This window comes from Musa acuminata, chromosome BXJ2-2 (genome assembly GCF_036884655.1).
Source record: "Musa acuminata AAA Group cultivar baxijiao chromosome BXJ2-2, Cavendish_Baxijiao_AAA, whole genome shotgun sequence".
NCBI lineage: Eukaryota > Viridiplantae > Streptophyta > Magnoliopsida > Zingiberales > Musaceae > Musa > Musa acuminata.
Genome location: NC_088339.1, coordinates 10,103,224 through 10,124,350, shown reverse-complemented (window position 1 = coordinate 10,124,350; position 21,127 = coordinate 10,103,224). Strand labels below are relative to the sequence as shown.

General features: G+C 36.9%; 1 protein-coding gene across 2 annotated transcripts; it reads left to right on the top strand.

Moving 5' to 3' along the window:
* Nucleotides 1-5,707: 5,707 nt before the first annotated feature.
* LOC135582226 (transcription elongation factor SPT6 homolog) lies at nucleotides 5,708-20,401 on the top strand. 2 transcript variants are annotated; one of them, XM_018822431.2, is made up of 17 exons: nucleotides 5,708-6,060; nucleotides 6,149-6,244; nucleotides 6,358-6,478; nucleotides 6,573-6,660; nucleotides 6,776-6,929; nucleotides 7,001-7,142; nucleotides 7,226-7,484; nucleotides 7,592-7,780; nucleotides 7,856-7,963; nucleotides 8,040-8,423; nucleotides 8,656-8,766; nucleotides 8,878-9,657; nucleotides 14,147-14,288; nucleotides 14,360-15,531; nucleotides 15,638-15,847; nucleotides 16,892-17,372; nucleotides 19,492-20,401. In XM_018822431.2, the coding sequence occupies exons 1-17, from the start codon at nucleotides 6,027-6,029 to the stop codon at nucleotides 20,166-20,168; spliced, it is 5,148 nt and encodes a 1,715-aa protein (XP_018677976.2). In that variant the 5' UTR covers nucleotides 5,708-6,026; the 3' UTR covers nucleotides 20,169-20,401. The 2 variants fall into 2 exon arrangements, with proteins under 2 accessions (XP_018677976.2, XP_064950940.1); XM_065094868.1 differs by having other exon boundaries at nucleotides 6,355-6,478.
* The last annotated feature ends 726 nt before the right edge of the window (nucleotides 20,402-21,127 follow it).

Sequence of the window (21,127 nt, the reverse complement as noted above, 5' to 3'; positions counted from 1 at the left end):
ACTCACTTGAATCATGAACTATGCAATAAGTCATATGAATCTTATCATATGCATTTTTTTTTACGATGTTTGCGTACAAATTTTATATGATGAATCATGAATTTTGGTGTAAATTTTTACATGATGCGAATCTTTACATGATGAGCTTATAATGTGTAAATGAGTGTGTGCACTTCATAATGATAAAAATCTTGCAAGATGAAACCACTCAAGGTCAGCACCACAACGCATCACAATCGGAGTAGTGCTCACTACATGTAGGCGGTGGCACCGCCCAGCAGGCGGTAGCACCACTAGTTGTCATGGGTTATAGGTGGTGCCACTGCCCGCAACCTGCCTTATAAATAGAACAAGTTAGGGCCGGCGGTAGAACCGACCCCAACCCATTCTAAACTTCTCCAAAGAGCCCCAAACCTCTTGATCCTCTTGTTCTCCCTCCAGCAACTCAAAAGAATCCTCATTTTCTACTAAATCAAGGATCAATCTCAAACACCATCTTGGTAATCAAAAGAAGGAGAAACTACTAAGGTAATCCCTAAACCAAATTGATTTCCCCCTATGCATTACCTATGTTTGCCTCTTATTTATCTTCATAATTGTAGTCTCCATGAGTTCTAGAAGATTCTCTAGGGAAAAAGGGAAGAGGAGATTATATGAAAACTATGACTCCCTACTTTTCGATTCTCATCAACATGCCCTTAAATTTTCATCCATAGAATCTAGAAATGTTCATAAGGGTGAATATGTTGATTTAGAGGAATTAAGTTATTTGGAACATATTCAATGGTTTGCTAATCTATACATTCTCTCAATGCTTCAAATAACTGAACCTATCTACCCTAGACTTGTTAGGCTATTTTACAACAATTTATATGTAGATGAAAATGAAAGGGTATCTACCTATCTCTTAAGACATCATATACCTATTACGAATAGCATAATTTGTAATCTAAATAGGAATTACAGAAAAAAAAAAAAAAGGCTATTATTTTAGAGGCCAATGGGATGAAGAATCAGTTGGGACCACTTATTCTAAAGCCTTAGGAACCATCTTCGGTAATCCAAACTTGTCTATTCTTCCAAAAAGCTACGAATATTTACTACCTTTCAACACCAAACTACTTCATCACATCTTGATAAGCATTATAATTCCAAAACAATATCATCATGATGAAGTGAACCAAATGGAAGTAGGAACAATGTATTGGATTATGAAAGGACATGAAAATTGCTTTGGCTACCTAATATAACAAAATATGATTGAACTATCGAAAAAGGATATGATGCTTCCATATGGTGGCCTGATCACAAGATTAATCCATGCTTATGACATAGTTATCCCACCTGATGAAGAAGTTTTGAAGCTAGATAGATTTAATGTCATAAATAGAAACCTACTTCGAAGATTAAGGTGTACATTCAGAAATGGGATATGGACTAGACTACCAAGAAGGACTAATCACCTCCCACCTGAACTAGAAACACCAATATTTAGGGGTAATCAATCTTCTCTCACTGATTCCTTTGAGGTAACTCCTCCAGTAGAGCAAGCACCCCCCTTATCTATCGACGATATAGGGACTCGGATGGATCGATTTGAACAACGTTAAGATCGATTTGAACAACGACAAGATTAAATTCGAATTGAGTTACAATAGATTCATCAACAACTTAATACCTTGTTTAGACATTCTGACTTGCCACCATTTGAATAAGCTGTGTATGTCTTTTTGCTAATGACAAAGGGGGAGAAATGGATGAAATCCCTCTCTTTTATTGTTGTAAACTTATTTTGTTTACTTTGATGTTGTACTCTTAAAATGCTACCTACATTGATGTTGAAATTCTATGCTTACTTTGATGCTGAAAATTTCTATGATGTTATAATCTCTTTAATGCTGAGAATTTCTAATGTTATCATATAATGATGCAATATTGGATTCTTAATATTATGAACTTTTGAGTGCTACAATGCAATAATGATAATATTTCATGCAAGTAGTGATGAAAGGCTATGCTGAAACATTTTATCATTCATGAAGTGATTATACATTTAATATCTTGATGACTTGAAATTATGTTCATGCACAATGTATGCGATTTCTAAATTTGATCAAAGCTTGAATTCAAGGTTGTGAATTCAAGTTTATATCTTCTCGAGTATGGCATATAGATAGGGGGAGTTAAGGTTAACTCCTTCACCAATTAATTGTCATCATAAAAAAGGGGGAGATTCTTGAATCTCGGATTGTGATGATGAAATCAATTGGTAAATTACTTGACCTAATCTATGTGTTAAGATAAGTGTATAGAATTAACAATGATAGCAGAAAAGCATAAAGTAGATAATGGGTCGGAGTTGAAGATTCAAACGATATACCGGGAGCTCACCGAGAGCTCATCTAAAGATCGCTGAGAGTTTGTCAGAAGATCGCTAAGAGTTTGTCATTAAAAGCTCGTCGGAAGATCGTCGAGAGAAGATCACCGAGAGTTCGTCGGAAGATCACTGAGAGTTTGTCAGGAGTTCGCTGGAAGCGCACTGAAAGACTCATCGAGAAATTCATCGAAGGATCGCTGAGGGAAAAATTGACATACCGGACTAATTGCTTGCCTTTAATCATAATTAGAATTGTAAATTGAGTTAGGATTGGGAGGTGATCCTACTAACAGAGCCAACTGGGCCCTTAATAGGGCTAATTGGGTCGGATTAGATAACCCATTCAACATCTAAAATCACGGCCGGCAGTAGCACCACCGGGGCCGGCGATGGCACCACTTGAGACTCGGTCTCCCAAGTATTTTGAGCAGTGGTACTGCCCAGTGTCAGGTGTCAAGCAGTGGTATCGCCCAATAATGACGGTGGTATCACTAGTACCCCGAAATCCGGAGATATGATACTTTTTGGCTCCAATTCTAAAGCCAATTGTGGCCTATAAATACCCTACCCTTTTCTGCATAAAATGACATGAAAGCATTGGCATAATCTTGGATTTTTGAGTGTTAAAGTGTTGTAAAAAGTGTTAGAGTCCTCCTCCTCCCTTTCTAAGTATTGAGATCATTCAAGAGAGGTGTGAGACTTATAAGGGTTATCTCATAAACCCGTAAAAAGGATAAAGCACTGTAAAAAGTGATTGGTCTTTGCCTATTGAAGGAAGGTCATTAATGGATGCCAGTGACCTTGACGGAGGAGGAATCCGAAAGTGGATGTAGGTCACAATGACCGAACCACTCTAAATTCTGGTTTGCATTTCGTTTTGAGCAATTTACCTTTTTTGCAAGCTACTTTACCTTCTTACTGCTTTCTCTACACTCCCATATGCTTTTAAATTAAAATCTTTATGAAACAAGTTTTATCACAATCGGGTTTAATCGAAACGAAGACTTTTGAAACGGAGAAAGAGTTATCGTTTACGGTCCTAAAAGTTGATATCAGAGCCACGTTACTCTTAGTATCGTTTACGGTCCTAAAAGTTGATATCAGAGCCACGTTACTCTTAGTATCATTTACGGTCCTAAAAGTTGATATCAGAGCCACGTTACTCTCAGTTGGTTTAACTCCTAAGAGAGTTTAAATGACTTTTAGTAGTAATCTAGAAGGATACTCTATCACTCGTCCTCCTATGTTCAATGGGACGGACTAAACATATTGGAAAACATGAATAAAAGTTTTCTTGCTTTCTATGAGTTTTGATTTATGGAATATTGTTGAACTTAGTTTTCAAACACCCTCTAAACCTATGAACGAATGGAATGATTTTGAGAAAAAAAATTTTTCTTTAAATACGAAAGCTATGAATGTTTTATTTTACGTTTTAAACAAAAATGAGTTTAATTGTATTTCTATATGCAAAACTGAACATGATATTTGTCACACACTTGAAATCACTCATGAAGGCACAAGTAGAGTAAAATAATCTAAAATAAATCTTTTGATGCATAGTTTTGAATTATTTCGAATGAAACCAAGCGAAACCATTAGAGATATGTACACTCATTTTATGGATGTCGTTAATGGTTTAAAAGCTCTTGGTAAATATTTTTCGAATCTTGAACTTATTAATAAAATTTTACGATCCCTTCTAAAAAGTTAGGATCCAAAAGTAACTACTATTCTAGAAGCAAAGGGCTTGAACTGTTTTTCTCTTGAAGAACTCATAGGGTCATTAATGACCAATAAAATGATTTTCGAATCACATGAAGAACATAAGAACAACCTTCTAAAGAACAGGAAGGATATGACACTTAGAACAGAAAAAGATCACTCAAGCGAGAGCTCAAGTGAAGATGACATAGAACTCCTCACAAAAAAATTAAAAAGTTCATGAAAAAGAACAAGACTCAATTAAAACAAGAATCTAAAAATGAACACAAAAAGGACACAACCACTTGCTATAAATGTAAGAAGCCAGGACACTCTAAAGATGAGTATACAAAATTGAAGAAGAAGTTGCCAAAGAAGAAAAAAGTACCCAAGGCAACGTAGGATGAATCGAGTGCATCTGAAGACGAGGGGTAAACCAATGAAGAAGAAGTGGCGAACTATGCTTTGATGGCTCTCGACGACGAGGTAAATGACTCAACCGAAACTCATTTTAAATTACTAAATGCTTTCCATGATTTATATGATGATTTAAAATTAGTTGGTAAAAAATATAAATTGTTATAAAAGGGTTATGCTTCTCTCTCTCGTATTTTTAAAAAATTAAAAATAAGCATGATAATTGCATGTTAACCCCCTATACTCAATGTAAAGAATTAGATTCACTTAAGAAGGAAAATACGTCATTACAATAAACTTTATATAAATTTAAAAGTAGTAACAAATCTTTAAACATGATTCTTGCCAATAAGAGTCATGTTCATAGAAATAAAGAAATCAGTTTTTTGAGTAACACTCAACAAAAGCAAACTACTTTTGTTAAAGGACCCATATTACATGTTTCTCTTGAAAATAAATATAATTTTTATGGTAGACATGGTCATTTTTTATATAAATGTTCATTTAAAATATATGACTTGCATAAATTAGTTTGGGTTCATAAAGAAACCACAAATGCTCTTATGCCAAAAGACAAGATATGTAGATCTAACCATAAGGGACCCAAAGCTAAATGGGTACCTAGAACAAACTCATCTTTCTTATAGACATCTCTACAATTGAAGCTAGGAGCAAAAATTAAAATTTTAATAGTGGATGCTCAAGGCATATGATTGGAGATCCAAAACACTTCACAAAGCTCACTAACCGAAACAATAATAATAATAAAAAATATTGGAATTAGAATTATTGGTGACAAATCTTTTGATTAAAAATATTATCATTTATATTATTTTTTAAATAAAAATAAAAATAATATTTTATAAAATAATATAAAATCAAAGTTCCTAAAGAAATTGTGACAATGTTTAGGGCAACGGAACTGGTTAGGTCAAGTTACTGTATTAGCACCGAAAACAACAATTGAGCTTCAGAAATTTGAACTCTAAACATTTTTCAGAAATGTTTTCATTATTTGGTCAAGAATGAAAATGTCTGAAATGGGAAGATGGGTCATGAGACGCATCATCGTAATTAAATGTCTGAAATGGGGCAGAAACTGTCCACGCTTCTTTAGAACCACTAAGGGCCTCAGGGCTACCATCGTAAATATATTCCGAATAAGGCGACAGCGGCTTCAGACTATACTAATCGACCTCATCTGTTATGTGTTTTTGATTTGTTTTTCGAGCTTCATCTCATTTCTCACCCCCTTCTCTCTTTCGATCGTCGTGGTCCGTCGAGCCTAGAGCTTAGGGTTTGTGCTTTATTCCAGGAATAGGTGGTCTCACTCCATTGAGATCTAAGGATAGGTTTCCCCCTCTCGCTGCTTGCGCTCTTCTGATCCCCGTTCGCCCTCCGGTATCGTTCTGGGAAGCCCTAATCCCATCTTCCTGTGCTCTTGAAGTATTGCGGTGAAGGCTGCCCTTGTAGGAATTTCCCAGACTGCGCCGTAAAGTCTCACCTATTCCTCCAGCTCCGTAGCGAAATGGGCGGACGAGCGGTCGTCTCCGATGAGGAAGGTGCAAAATTGCTTCTTGTTCGATGTGCTTTTATTTTGTCTTCATTAAATCCCTTTTTTTCACCCCGTCGTTCTTTTTTGGTTCATAGATGAGATCGAAGAGGATGCGGAAGAACGTGCCATGGAGCAGGATGCTGATGATGTTGGCGATAGGGGCAATGACGACGAGGAGGAAGACGAGGAAGGTAGACTTGGAATTCAACTGATGCCTGTCACTTGTGATGATTATAGTTCCTAGGGTTTCGGATTTTGGGACAGTTTTTTTTAATTGCTTAGTTGAGTTGTTCTCTGCCAGCAGAAGAGGGCCAAGATGAGTACGAGCAGGATGGATTTATAGTGGACGATGTAGAAGAGGAGGAGGAGGAGGAAAAGCAGAACAGTGATGAGGAGAGACATAGAAGAAAGAAGAAGAAGAGAAGGTGATGCAGCACTCGACTTTCCTTATGTGTAATTTTTAATAGCTGAATTGCTGAAGATCCTTTCATGTTCATAAATGTACATTATGCACTTCAGAGATTCAGAGAAGAACTACGTTCTTGATGAGGATGATTATGAGTTGCTCCAGGACAACAACATAACTGGGTTTCATCGACCACAACCAGTATGTCTCCTATGCTTGCTACTCAATCTTTTTAGCCTTTTAAATTTTTTTCTTTTTCTTTCTTGTACGTTGGTATGCGTTTCTTCAAGTTGTTACTGTTGTTAATTCTCTGCAGGGTAGCAAATTCAAGCGCTTGAAGAAGGCTGGAAGGGACAATGAAATGGATGAACAATCTGGGTTTTCAGATGATGAAGAATTAGATAGGAACAGTCATGGTGGCCGAACAGCTGAAGAAAAACTTAAGCGTAGCCTGTTTGGAGATGATGAAGGTAATCATTTCTTGAGCTTGACATGATGATTAATTTGCAGAAATTACTTATCCTTCTGTTTGATCACCCAGTGGTACCACTAGAAGATATTGCCGAGGAAGAGGAGCAGCAAGAAGAAGAAGAAGAAGATGCAGACATTATGGGTGAAGAAGATGAAATGGCAGATTTTATTGTGGATGAAGAAGATGTTGATGAGACTGGTGCTGTTGTAAGGTCTGATATGTTATCTTTTAGTGTGCTCCTTTGTCGTTTTTGCTGTTCTCTGACTATTTTGACCATAAAATGACTTTTTATAGAAAGAAAAAGCTGAAGAAAAAGAAGTCGCGACAAGCTCCAGGAGTTTCATCATCTGCTTTGCAAGAAGCCCATGAGATATTTGGTGATGTTGATGAGCTTCTAATGCTCCGAAAGCAAGGACTTGCAGCTGTTTCTGGTGATGGCACCTGGAGTGAAAAGAGACTGGAGGATGAGTTTGAACCTTTTATTCTTTCAGAGAAGTACATGACCACAAAGGATGAAATTATCCGAGAAACAGATGTACCTGAGAGAATTCAGGTAATAAAATAACTTACTTTCTGTTTCTTTAAGCTAGCATATGGGAGATGGACTTGTTTGTAAATTACCAAGCTTCTCGTATTTTAATGTGTTCTTTTCCCTTGCAGCTGTCTGAGGACATAACTGGACCACCTCCAACAGATGATAAGAGTATAGAAGAGGAGAGCACCTGGATAAACAGCCAGCTTAATAGTGGTGGCATCTCTCCTTTAGTTGGTTATGATCAAGTTGTCAAAGAGATAAATAAGGAGGAAATTGGAAATGTCTTGACAATGATGCATGTGCAGAAGCTTGATGTATGGACTATTTTAATGTATTCAATTATGTACTTAAGGCCTTGATGTTAATAACTAATTGCTGTTGTTCCTCAGATTCCTTTCATTAGCATGTACCGCAAAGAGTTATGTCTTAGTCTTTTGAAGGATCCTGATGCCGAAACGCCAGATAATGAAGAAACCCCAAAGATGAAGTGGCATAAGGTAATCAAGTTTACATAACTAATTTTGGTGGTGGGTTACTAAAGCATATTCTGAAGAGCAATCTCAATTATTTTAGGTACTCTGGGCTGTTCAGACATTGGACAGAAAATGGTTGTTGCTTCAGAAGAGGAAGAGTGCTCTTCATTCCTACTACAACAAGCGCTTTCAAGAGGAAGCACGAAGAATTGATAATGAAACCAGACTTGCATTAAATCAACAACTTTTCAAATCAGTCATTGAGGCCCTAAGGGATGCAAAATCTGAAAGAGAGGTCGATGATATTGATGCCAAGTTCAATCTGCATTTTCCTCCTGGTGAAGTTGATATAGAGGATGGTCAATTCAAGAGACCAAAGCGGAAATCATTGTACAGTATTTGCCACAAAGCTGGTCTGTGGGAGGTTGCTAACAAGTTTGGTGCCAGTTCTGAGCAATTTGGATTGCTCCTCTCATTAGATAAGGTGACATCTACTCTTTTCTTGAATTTTCTGATTATTTTATTTGTTTTTAAAGGAATCAAAGATGATATGTTCATTATTGGGAGTATGGTCATACATTTGGTGAGATGATATATCTTTTGCATGTTGTTTGGGGTATATTTGTTTACTTACTTTAGCTTCTAGCCTGTTGTTTCTGGTGAGTTTTTAGTGTTATTGTATTAAATTATGTTTTGCGTGTTCTTTTCTTTACCAGATATTGGACGAGCTTGAAGATGGAAAAGAAACTCCTGAAGAAATAGCAGCAAATTTTACATGTGCTTTGTTTGAAACACCACAAGATGTTCTTAAAGGTGCTAGGCACATGGTATGTATGTTCTGTTCATTTTTCCCTCCTGAAAAGATGTTGTTAAGTTGTAATATTCCTAATCTTAAGTTTTGTGGATTTTGCCACAACTTTGTCTTTGTTCTGTTGCAGGCAGCTGTGGAAATTGGTTGCGAACCTAATGTTCGGAAACATGTACGCAGTATATTCATGGAGAAGGCTGTTGTGTCAACAAGTCCTACTCCTGAGGGAAATATGGCAATTGATCCTTATCATCAGCTTGCAAGTGTAAAGTGGCTTTGCAATAAACCATTATGTGAGTTTGTGGATGCACAGTGGCTTCTCATTCAGAGAGGTGAAGAAGAGAAACTGCTTCAGGTCACAATTAAATTACCAGAAGAGATCCAAAAGAAATTGTTAAGTGATGCTTCCGAGTATTATCTGAGTGAACGTGTCAGTAGATCTGCGCAGCTTTGGAATGAACAACGAAAGATGATATTGGAAGACTCATTTCTGACTTTTATTCTTCCATCAATGGAAAAGGAAGCTCGATCGCTAATGACAGCTCGAGCCAAGAATTGGCTTCTTATGGAATATGGAAAACAATTGTGGACTAAGGTCTCTATTGCCCCTTTCAAGCGGAAGGATGCGGATATTGATTCGGAGGATGAGTCTGAGTCAAGAGTAATGGCTTGCTGTTGGGGACCTGGAAAGCCTGCAACGACGATTGTTATGTTGGATTCAGCAGGAGAAATGGTGGATGTGCTATATGCTGGTTCAATTAGTGTTCGATCCCAGGCTGTTGCTGAACAACAGAGAAAAAAAAATGATCATCAGCGAGTCTTGAAGTTCATGACTGATCACCAACCTCATGCTGTCTGTGTAGGAGCAGCAAATATGGCCTGCAGACAACTAAAGGATGACATTTATGAAGTACGTCTGGTGTTGTCTTTTTTACTTTCATGTTCAATCTTACATCTGGCTTTTTCCTTGGATTAATTGCAATTTCTACAATATAGTTGGTTATTTTGGTTGTTTTTTGTGTGTGCAACACTATAGCTAGTTAATGTGTGGCTCTAAGGTGCAATTGCTAATACTCCTTTCCAAGGTTAGCAATTTCATATACTGGTACTGTACTGGTCAGAGCTAGGACTGGTTTCGTACCAGTGTAGTGACACTTGACTTGGGACACCGGTACATTCAAAGCTTCAAAAGAAGTCCAGAAAAAAACTTAAAACTGAAAAGAAGAAATTGTTCGATGCATAGCCTGTATTAACTCTGTGCCAGGTGGTACCAACCCACCTGTGTACTGTTGGTCATGTATTGGTAAACTATTGAACCGATAACTTGCTCCTTTCCACCATTGATTGCTCAACATCTGCTCTTTTTTTGATGAGCTTGTTAAGTTACTGATAAGAGTATCATTACTTGTTATTTCAGTGTTATGGTCAATCTTATTTGACTAGTTTAAATATTAATCATAGGTTTTTTTTTCTCTTACTCCTAAAACACTGATCTGGTTGTGATGAACCAAATCCACCTAGCAAATGTTGAGTTTGAGACTTCATCCCATAAATTTTTACATCTAAAAATTATTTTATACTTGATACATTTATCAAAGGTTAAGGGATAAATATCTTAAAGGGGCTACCTTAGTTGGTAAAGGGGCTACCTTAGTTGGTAAAGATTTTAGTGCTGAGGGAAAACCTTTGCAAAGGTCATTCATGATTGCTGACCTGACATAAAAAATTTGCCTTTGGTAGGCATATTAGAACTAATTCAGGCTATTACCCAACTCTTTTGTCAGTAATTAGTTGCCAAAAGCCATATAGTTATCATGTGGTTTTGTATAGGTATTCATTGAGAAGAAATTATTGGAGGAAAGATGGGTCTTTTTTGGGAGTTAAGAAGCATAATTGTTGGCCTGAATAAAATTACCTGGTTAACAAGCCTTTAGTTAACTGTAGGTTTATGGATTATCTGTAGATTAATATAGTTGCAAAAAATGATCTCAAGGGAAAGGAATCTTTTTTTGTTTGGGGTGTTGGAAAACCATTTTCTTCTTCTTTTCTCTTGTATTTGGGGCAGATGGAGGTGTGAGTCCCTCTTCTTAGGTGGGTTATCTGGAAAACTAAACTGAATTTGAGAACATACACTTCAACTCTAGGTGAGGAAGTTTGGGGAATTGGGTATTTAAGTGATCTTGTGTCACTTATGATTTTTGGTTTTCGTTTATGAAACTAAAATCATGAAAATTGATTTAGAAATAAACTGTTTTGTAGCCTCATTAGTTTGGTCCTTCCTTTACATTTAAATATTTAAATTTTTTTCCATTATTTTGAAAGCTAGTTTGTGCAATTTAGCCCCTTCATTATGATGTATGATTGTTTAGTTCTAAAATTTTTTGACAAGCCATAGTTATGACCACCAAATATGTATTGTAATACAAAAGATGGGTTTCTTTTGGGGAACATGTAACCGCCTTTTCTAATATATATTAGTGATCCCTTTTACATTTCTGCATTTTTATCACTACAAGGTCTGGAAAATCCATTAAGGGAACTTGCCATCACTGATAATAATGGTAAATGAGCCTCATAGAGTAATTCTTTTTATGGTTAGCCTTTACCTGCGAGCCTTTGGAATTTAATGACTCATATACCCTTTTATTTATTAGTTGCTAGTTTGCCTTGTGTCTTTTTGGTCTAATTATAGATTTAACTGTCTATCTTAAGAAAACAACACGGAGCTGCAACAGATGCATTGCTATGGGGTAGGAAGCATCCACTCCTCTTTTGCTCTTTTCTTTCTTTGACTCCTTCCATGCCCAGTGTACAACTAGCTGTGACAATGACCCATCCACCTTGGGCCCATGTTGGTCCTCGATTGAATCAGTATGGGTCTGGTACATGCCAACACATTGATGATTGAGATATGCATCTGGTACATGCCGACCGTGCTGACGCACAGTATGTCAGCATGGGTTTGATACCTCTTTGTGAGGGTTTTGGCTGTCCAAAACCCTTAAAACCATATTTTATGTGTGTTTCCTACCTAATAAAGTCAATATTCATATAATTTAACTAGTTCAACTCTACAAGACAACTTATATTACATTGCAACATGAAACAGAAAAGTAGTGATGAAATCTAAAAAGTAAATTGTAATATATAAATAAGTTAAGAGTTACTGAATTAGTGATGCATAATAAATGATTGTATAATAAGATCATATACTTGTTCCTACCACCAAAATGATTGTCATGATATCACTACGAGGAGTTAGGGTCCTAGATGTAATGATAGTAAAGATAAATATGGTATGTCTATATGACCCAAGTATGATACTACTCTCATAACATCTAATACTAGTATACATTGTGCCAATGATGCATCAATGTCGTAGCAGTCATGGTTTCATCATTGTCAACCACTCGTGTTAGGTGGTTCCATGGGCAAGTAGGAATGTAGTAAATATAATTGCACAGCATGTAGTGTGATCGAGACTCTCGTCACTATATTGTTATTTGTTAGTAAATATAAAAATGGCTAACTATTGTCATTCATCAGTAAGCCATCAGATCCAAGACAATAGGAATGCTGACAATATGAGGAATTGTTGTTTGAGTATCATATAGGTTCCGTCTCATATCCTTGAATCAACTGTGACAGATGTTCCCTTTCCTTTACAGCCATATACAAGTCATGTGGATCCTTGTGCTCCGTGGTCTACATCCTGGCTAACTGATGACTTGAAGATTTCTCTTGAGTAGTGGGAATGTAAGATTGGTCGCCCTAACCACCATCATCAGTCAAAGCAGTACTGTTCACGTCCATTTCTATCTTAGCAGACATCATGAAGAGTATAGTGCGAGGGAGAAGATGTCTCATCACTAGATTGAAACTTGTCTCTCATCGATTGCAACCAATGGATTAGCCGACTACAACACTGACCCTCTCCGTTGTCGAGGTAACCAGATGCACAAGCCATTTGTGTGTTATTATAACCTTTATAAGGGGACAGGAGCTTAAAAGAGTGTCTTTTGAGCTGTATAACAACTCAAAAAGACTTTTGAAGGGGGAAAGCATGGGATAGGCCTGTCCTTCATGGACCATTTGGTTCGAGGCAGTCTGCAACTCGGTTCACCGGTGGTTAGTACCAGTCCAGGTGATATGTCTTGGCCCTGATCATTGTGTTTCCCTACCTCATCTTTCAATTTCATACCTCTTCTCTTCTCTTCATGAGAACCTGGATCTTGGCACTGATGCCACCATCTCCACCAATCAATGGAAATCATGATGAGGCCTCACATATCCCCAAGGAATTTTTGCTAATTCCAATGGCCTATTTCTATCAACTTCGGGCATCTTGGAGTCAGTTCCAACAGTGTATACTTCTCATTAGTTGATTACATAGGACTATAGGAGAGCTCCTATGTTTGTGACCTAAGGTTGGATGTCTTCTTGTGCGTGTGTTGCTTCACCAACTTATGAATCTAGCAAGGCAGGTCTACCTTGCCCACTACCACCAAACTAATCTTCAACTGGTGGTGTTTTCAACCACCATTTAAGGATAGGAAGATTGGTCTATGTTGTAATGATATATAAGGTTAAAAAAAAATGTTATGACATACTTTTTCATTTTTATTGGCAATTTATCTGACGAGGCTGAATGTGAAACACTGCAATTTGAATATCTTGTTACGTATTTTGATCTTTCACCACTGCAATTAACTGTATTTAGTGCTTAGATTAGTTTCAGGTTCATCTCTTACATTGGTTCGTAGGTTTATAGAGCATCTTACACAGCTAATAATTAATGCTTAAGTATTTCATGTCCTCCAATTCCAGGGAGGCATGCTCAAAGTCACTTTCTTGTATGGACTGTGACGTCTGATCTACCTTTGTTATGGATTGACATTTAATGTACTTCATCTTCACTGTGTATGACACATATCATAACTTTCTATAGGCATGTCATTTGGTTGATATGTAGTAGCCTTCATAAAGTACCATCTAATGTCTGAAAAAACATGTCCATTGTGGGTGTAGTGTGAATGGATAATGGCAAATGGTTGCCTTTTGGAATTAATTTGTTATTTTAATTGTGAATGCTGCATATACTACTTTCCGAAAACAGTTATGATCAGTAAATCATACTGGTTTGACTAAGGACCAGTATTGGACCATTTGGTCTAGTAAAGGTTGAGTATTATTTTTTATTATTCTTTTTGGGTGATAGTGGGCAATAAACCTTTGGATATACTGGTACGCTACCAGTCCAGTAGATTATGGACCTAGAGTTAAATTATTGGTTCATGCATATACATTTAAAGACATATATATCAACTTCTGTTTGATGGCTATTAATTGTTCTGAGAATTTACTAAGGCTTAAAACTGCCCACATGTTATGTTTTGCAGGTTATTTTCAAGATTGTGGAAGATCATCCAAAAGATGTCAGCCAAGATTTAGAATACATCAGTATTGTCTTCGGTGATGAATCTTTGCCTCGCCTTTATGAGAATTCAAGGGTTTCGGCGGATCAACTCCCTGGTCAACCAGGTAAGAGTATTTTCTTTAGGATACGTTACTCATTTTCATGCTAAACCATTTTTGGTGTGGTTTTTTTAAAGGTATTGTGAAACGTGCTGTGGCCCTTGGCCGATATCTGCAAAACCCTTTAGCTATGGTTGCTACACTTTGTGGACCAGGGAAAGAGATACTATCTTGGAAACTTTGTCCCTTGGAGCATTTTCTTACTCCAGATGAAAAGTATGAGGTTGTTGAGCAGGTTATGGTTGATGCAACCAATCAAGTTGGTGTGGATATAAATCTAGCTGCAAGTCATGAATGGCTTTTTGCTCCTTTACAGTTTATTTCTGGTCTTGGGCCACGGAAAGCATCTGCTTTGCAAAGAGCATTTGTTAGGGCTGGATCCATTTTTAATCGGAAAGAGATACCCATGGGTAAGATTCTTAGAAAGAAAGTTTTCATTAACGCTGTTGGTTTTTTGCGTGTTCGCCGGAGCGGGGCAGCAGCTGCTAGTAGTCATATTATGGATCTTTTGGACGACACAAGAATTCATCCAGAATCCTATGATCTGGCAAAGAATCTGGCGAAGGATGTCTATGCTGAGGATGTTCCAAATGAAACAAACGATATGGATGATGATGTACAAGAGATGGCAATTGAACATGTTAGGGAAAGGCCTCATATGCTTAAAGTGCTTGACATCAATGAGTATGCCAAGAGCATTTTTAATCGGTATGGGACCAACAAAAGGGAGACTTTGTATGATATAAAGATGGAGCTTCTGCATGGATTTCAGGATTGGCGGACACCTTTTAAAGAACCAGCTGCAGAGGAGGAATTTGCTATGCTCTCTGGTGAAACAGATGATACCATTTCGGAAGGGAGAATTGTTCAGGTTACAGTGCGCCATGTACAAGAGTCTCGTATCATTTGTGCATTTGATTCTGGTTTGAAAGGGATGATATTCCCTGATGATTTCTCGGATGAAGGATATGATCATGAGAAGGTACATGAGGGTGATATTCTTACCTGCAAGATTAAGCATGTCAATAAGAATAGACTTGTGGTTTACTTGACATCCAAGGCTAGTGATTTAAGGAAAAGACCATACAATATTCATAATCGTGATCCTTATTACCATGAGGATGAGGCCAGTTTGCGGAGTGAGTTGGAGAAGGCTCGGAAGGACAAGGAACGTGCAAAGAAACATTTCAGGCCAAGGATGATTGTTCATCCCCGTTTTCAGAATTTGACAGCTGATGAAGCAATGGAGGTGTGTATAATTTGTAAATTGCATCTAATAATTTAATAACATCTCTACTTTGCTTAATGCTTGAATGCATTGAAATTAGGTCTTTAAACTTATTTATTGTGTACAGTACCTCTCTGATAAGGAACCTGGTGAAAGCATTATCCGGCCAAGTTCTAAAGGACCATCATTTTTAACATTGACATTAAAAGTTTTTGATGGAGTTTATGCTCATAAAGAGATAGTGGAGGGTGGGAAAGATCACAAAGATATCACAAGCTTGCTTCGTCTTGGAAGGACTCTAACAATAGACAAAGATACCTTTGAAGACCTTGATGAGGTCAGTACATAATTTTTAATTCTTGTTTATATTTATATTTTTCTGAGTTTTCAGTTCTTTAGTTCTTTTCAGTCTTGATAATACCTGAAGTGTATCATGCTTTATGGTTAACAATTATTATTATTTTTGTATATGCATCTTGAAAATCCTAAATATTACCAATTTTGGATTGTTGTTGAATGTGGCATCAAAATTAAAAAAAATCCATGAGACATCAATTTTTTATATAATAGTTTTTATTATGTATTGAAATTGTACAAGTCATGCTAAATTCTGAAAGAGCAATGAACTAAATAATTTGATTGTCTTATTAAAAAAAAATGACAGCTTAGGTTGCTATAGTTGTTATAATTCTATTTCTTCAAGGAAGTGCTTAGACTTAATATTTGCTAGTAATAAGCTGTAATATTTTACCAATATTTAGGAGTTTCTCATAGAACTTGGAGAAAAATATAAGAAAATGCAACAGGAAGGTTATTGATCTAACTTTGCTCCTTGATTAAAATGGTATCTTATTAGGTGTGTTTTTATATCCAGATTGTTAGCAGTAAAGCTAAGACAGTACAAATGCTTTTCCAGGCTAGTGTATTTTTTTAAAAACTTCTCCATTCTTTCATGTCAAGTTTCTAATTGGTAAGAGTAGGTGCAAAACCAAAGCTAATAGATTTCTTGACTTATATTTTTGGTTAGTATGAAGCTAGTTTGCAAAAGCCTTCTCCAGCGTCTAGTTTACTTTTTGGCATTTATATTTTCCTTTAACATTTTGCACAAGCTTGCTGTAACCTTTTGCCAAACTAAAAGGTTTGGTTGTTTGTGAAATTTCTCAGTATCTTAATCAATTGATTAACTATATAATTGTTGCTGTAACCTTTTGCCAAACTAAAAGGTTTGGTTGTTTGTGAAATTTCTCAGTATCTTAATCAATTGATTAACTATATAATTGCTTAAAGAAAGAAGGATTAATTATATATCTTCTATTCTGTCAATAAAAAATTAGGTGAGTTGAGATCTCTTTCTAATGGCATGTTGCTCCCCAACTTTCAGGTTATGGATAGATATGTTGATCCATTAGTCACTCAACTGAAACACATGCTTTCTTACCGCAAATTCAGGAAAGGAACAAAGGCGGAACTTGATGACTTGCTAAGGGCAGAGAAGGCGGCAAATTTAATGAGGATAGTTTACTGTTTTGGGATTTCTCATGAACATCCAGGGACTTTCATTTTATCATATATTAGGAGTACAAATCCACATCATGAGTATATTGGATTATATCCCAAAGGTTTTAGGTTTCGGAAAAAGGATTTTGATGATGTTGATCGCTTGGTGGCTTATTTTCAGAAGAATATAGACAAACCACCACCTGATGCTGGCCCATCGATACGAACACTTGCTGCAATGGTACCAATGAAAAGCCCTGCATGGGTTTCCTCTAGCGGGGGATATGTTGGTAGTGCTTCAGCAGGCAGTAATGATGGCTGGAGAGGTGATCGAGAAAGACCTTCCACCCCAGGTTCAAGAACAGGTATGTGATAAATGTTATAATTCATGAAATGTGATTTTAAAACTGAGTAATGCTGTTTATTACACATTTTACCAGTTAGTGTAGTTGCTTCTGATTTAGTAATCACCATTTGTCACTAACCAATGCTTTTGAAAACTGAAACTTTTTCCTGATTCATTTGAATATACTTTATTAGTCCTTTCGAGATTTTTTGGGATTTTGAAAAGACAAAATGATTATTATTAGTGGTACGAGAAGAGATAGAAGGAAACTTAAAAAACTTTAATAAAAATTATAAATAAAGATTTAAATACTGTCAACTTAAGATGTGACTGTATTATCTCAATCATGGTAAAAGATTGATGTAGGTGTACTTCCATATTTTGTTATTTGTTCCCAGATAATTCAGCAATATTTGGTAATAGTTTGTTTGTTTGTTTGTGTACTACAAAAGGATTGTCTTCTTGTAGCATGGGTTTGCCAATATCTTTCTAGCATATTTCACCATGTTGTGCTGACTGGTAGGTCTGTACTCAGTTCATTTTGGTTCTATTTGATGAGTTTCTTAATCAAAATGAAGGCCTCATGTTTTATTTGCCTTAAAACAAATCTGATCCCAAGAAGAGTAAAAGCCAAAGTTTGAACCAGATCAAGTTTCTTGGTTCAGTTAGGCCCAGTTCGTTTTTAATAATAAAATAAATAAATAAATAAATAAATACTTGACTTGTTAGTTTTAAAGCAGGTGGATTCTCCCATTGCTGGTCACAAACAGCTGTCTTTTCATAAAAAAATTCCATCTACTTTAACTTTGTATAGTCTCCACACCATAGTTACAGAACTTCTCTTCTTCCTACCTAGAATTGCTTTACCTAATCTGTTCCCAAGAAGATCTAAAGCCAATGTTTGAACTGAGTCAAGTTTCTTGGTTTGGTTAGGTCCAGTTCATTTTTAATGATAAAATAAATGAATAAATACTTGACTTGTTGCCTTTAAAGCAGGTGGAGTCTCCCATAGCTGGCTACAAACAGCTGTCTTTTAAATTTTTATCAAAAAATCATCGTACTTTTAACTTTATTGTTGAGTCTCCATGCCATAATTACAGAACGCTGCTTCCTAACTAGAATTGCTTTACCATGAGAAATGGGGGTTGCCATAACTGGACATTTATGTCTCCTTGTATTGATAGCTTAGAGACACTGATCCACTGCCACTGTGGATTATAAGAGCTGCATTCTCTCAATCCTACTCTTAGAAGCTGCATTATAAGATTCTCTCAATTCTATAAGAGAATCTTGCAGCTTCCATTTTACAATAGCCAGAGCCAACATCTGGAATCCTTTAATTAGAATTCAGGAGGAATTTAAAGTATTCACTGGTAGTTTCATAAAATAGCTTACCCTATCCCAAATGTATTATTTTATATTGATTTATGATTCAATTGAATATTGGCCTAACAAATACTTTAATTTGCTTTGAGAAGACTCTGTAGGAAACAAATGACAAATAGTTGGTTATTTTCATATCGAATCAATGTTTCAATTGTTATTATTCTACATATGAAGATTCATTATATCTGTTTTTAATGGGTTTCATTAACATGGATCAGTAATGATGTGACTGATTAATGTGGTGCTGCTATGAGAATTGTTGAGCAAGAGGCTAGAATTGACCTACATCAGTTTGAAAATTAAGAAAAGAGTTCTGGTATCAATATTGCAAATACTGGTTTAGAATATTTTACAATGTGGCTCTCCACCGGACCTCTATGATTCGTTGTAGGGGTAATATTCAACAGTAGGACTCAAAAAAATTGCAAGGTTGTTTGTCCTAAATCTTCTGCCCTGAAGACAGTAATGCACTTGACTTTAAGTCATAATTGACACCGACCTCTTTTGTCTTGTTACCTCAAATCCTTTTCGAATGCCACTCCCACCAACTTTGCATCTTATTATTAGTGCATGTTTGGATGTACTAATTTGACTAAGTTTATTTGATTTATTGATAAAAACTGGGGTCGTCTTTCCATAACATTATGGTTTGTGATTCATCGTGTAAGTTAATTTTCATCATAACAAGTATGCTTGGTTGCTGCCAGCATTTGTTTGCATATTCTTACCATGTTTGTTGCTTTTGCAAGCAGGTGACAGATTTGACTCCAGGAGCACCGGCAGTCGAGATGTTCATCCGAGTGGTCTTCCTCGTCCAGGTCGAGGTCGTGGACGAGGGCGTGGCAGAGAAAATAATTTTGGTTCCGAGGACTGTGATTCTGATTATGGTTCTGCAAAATGGGGTTCAAATGAAAATGATGGCTTGAGCACATTTCCAGGTGCCAAGGTTCAGAATTCCCCTGGAAGAGATCCTTGGGGATGGGGCAGTGCGGGCAGTGGTGGTGGCCAGGGTGGGATCAGCACTGGAGGTGGTAATGGTGGTGGGGATTGGGGAAGTGGCTACGCCACTGATAGGGGTGGTGACAAGTGGGGTGGAGGTGGCATCAAGGGGGCTTGGAGTGAAGGTGGCAGTGGAGGTAGTAGCTGGGGAACAGGAGGCAATATTGGTGGTGGCAATGGTAGGAGTCCTGCTCCTGGTTGGGGTGGCAATAGCAGTGGCGGCGGCGATGGCGGCGGCGGCGGCTGGGGTGGAGGCACTAGCTTTGGTGGCAGACCTGGTGGTGTCTTGAGTGAGGAATTAGCAAATCCCAATAAATCAGGTGGTGGTTTGGCTGCCGGATTTGGTGCTTCAAGCACAGGATGGAGTGATTCTAGGAGATCAATACCGTCTCAACCTGATACGGGAAATGGATGGTCCGGTGGTTGGTAATCTTGAATTTTAGTTATGTCCAACCCTATTGGAAGCGTAAGTTACTATGTGCTAATGTACAAATTCTGGGTTTTTTTGATTTTTGGACTCGAGCAATGGAACAGAGCAACCATCTTTACCCCTCTTCTTGTCCATCTTTCTATGAACATTGTCATTAGTTCGGTTGTATGTTGGCCCATTTGGGTTACATGTGTACTGGACTCTTTCAGATTCAACTGAAAAGTTCTTTTCTATTTTGGTGTTGTTGAGCGTAAATAGAACCATCATTTTTTACTTTTACGATCCACATCGATTGATGTCTTCTTGTTCGAATCAAAATGGTGTTCTGAACAATTGATACCTCCATTAAATAAAAGAAAAAGGTGGTCTTCGCTGCATACCGTTGATAACTTTTGTTACTGTTCATGTGATTGGGTTTTCATCATACTTAATATAAAATACTTGCTGATGTTAAAGCTTGGGTCTGCCACATCATCATATGACCCACTGCCATGTCAGCAAGGACCATCAAGCCCAAATCGACGTAAATCCCAAATCAATGTATCCCAATCTTGGTTCAATCTTGTTTGACTCATTCTGGGATGAACTAAGTTTGACTTGAACTCCTAATTCAGGTTACTCTGTTTCCCCGTACTCGTCTGCCTTTTCGTACTCCCTTTTCCAACATCTCTATCTTCCCCTCCCTCACTTTCACTATCTTCTTCCCCTCTTTACCTCGTCCTCCCTGTCCTCCTACTACTCTTTTTTTTTTTGGCCTCCTCGTATTCCAAAAATACTTCTAAATTCAAGAAATATTTTTTTTTTCTCTAAATCCTCTAAAAATAAAAAGAATAAATGAGTATTACAATCATATATGAATACATATCTATAAATTTACTAAAATATATTTAATTTTGAATTAAAATATACTTGACTACGGAATCCTCTATTCCAAAAATGGATATATATATATATATATA

What these genes read in the sequence shown, in the direction of transcription:
- LOC135582226 (XM_065094868.1), top strand. Translation starts at nt 6,027, where the DNA reads ATGGGCGGACGAGCGGTCGTCTCCGATGAGGAAG. An exon ending in CGAGGAGGAAGACGAGGAAG is followed by an intron (nt 6,245 to 6,354) that starts GTAGACTTGGAA and finishes GTTCTCTGCCAG; the next exon opens with CAGAAGAGGGCCAAGATGAG. An exon ending in TGCTCCTCTCATTAGATAAG is followed by an intron (nt 8,424 to 8,655) that starts GTGACATCTACT and finishes TTTCTTTACCAG; the next exon opens with ATATTGGACGAGCTTGAAGA.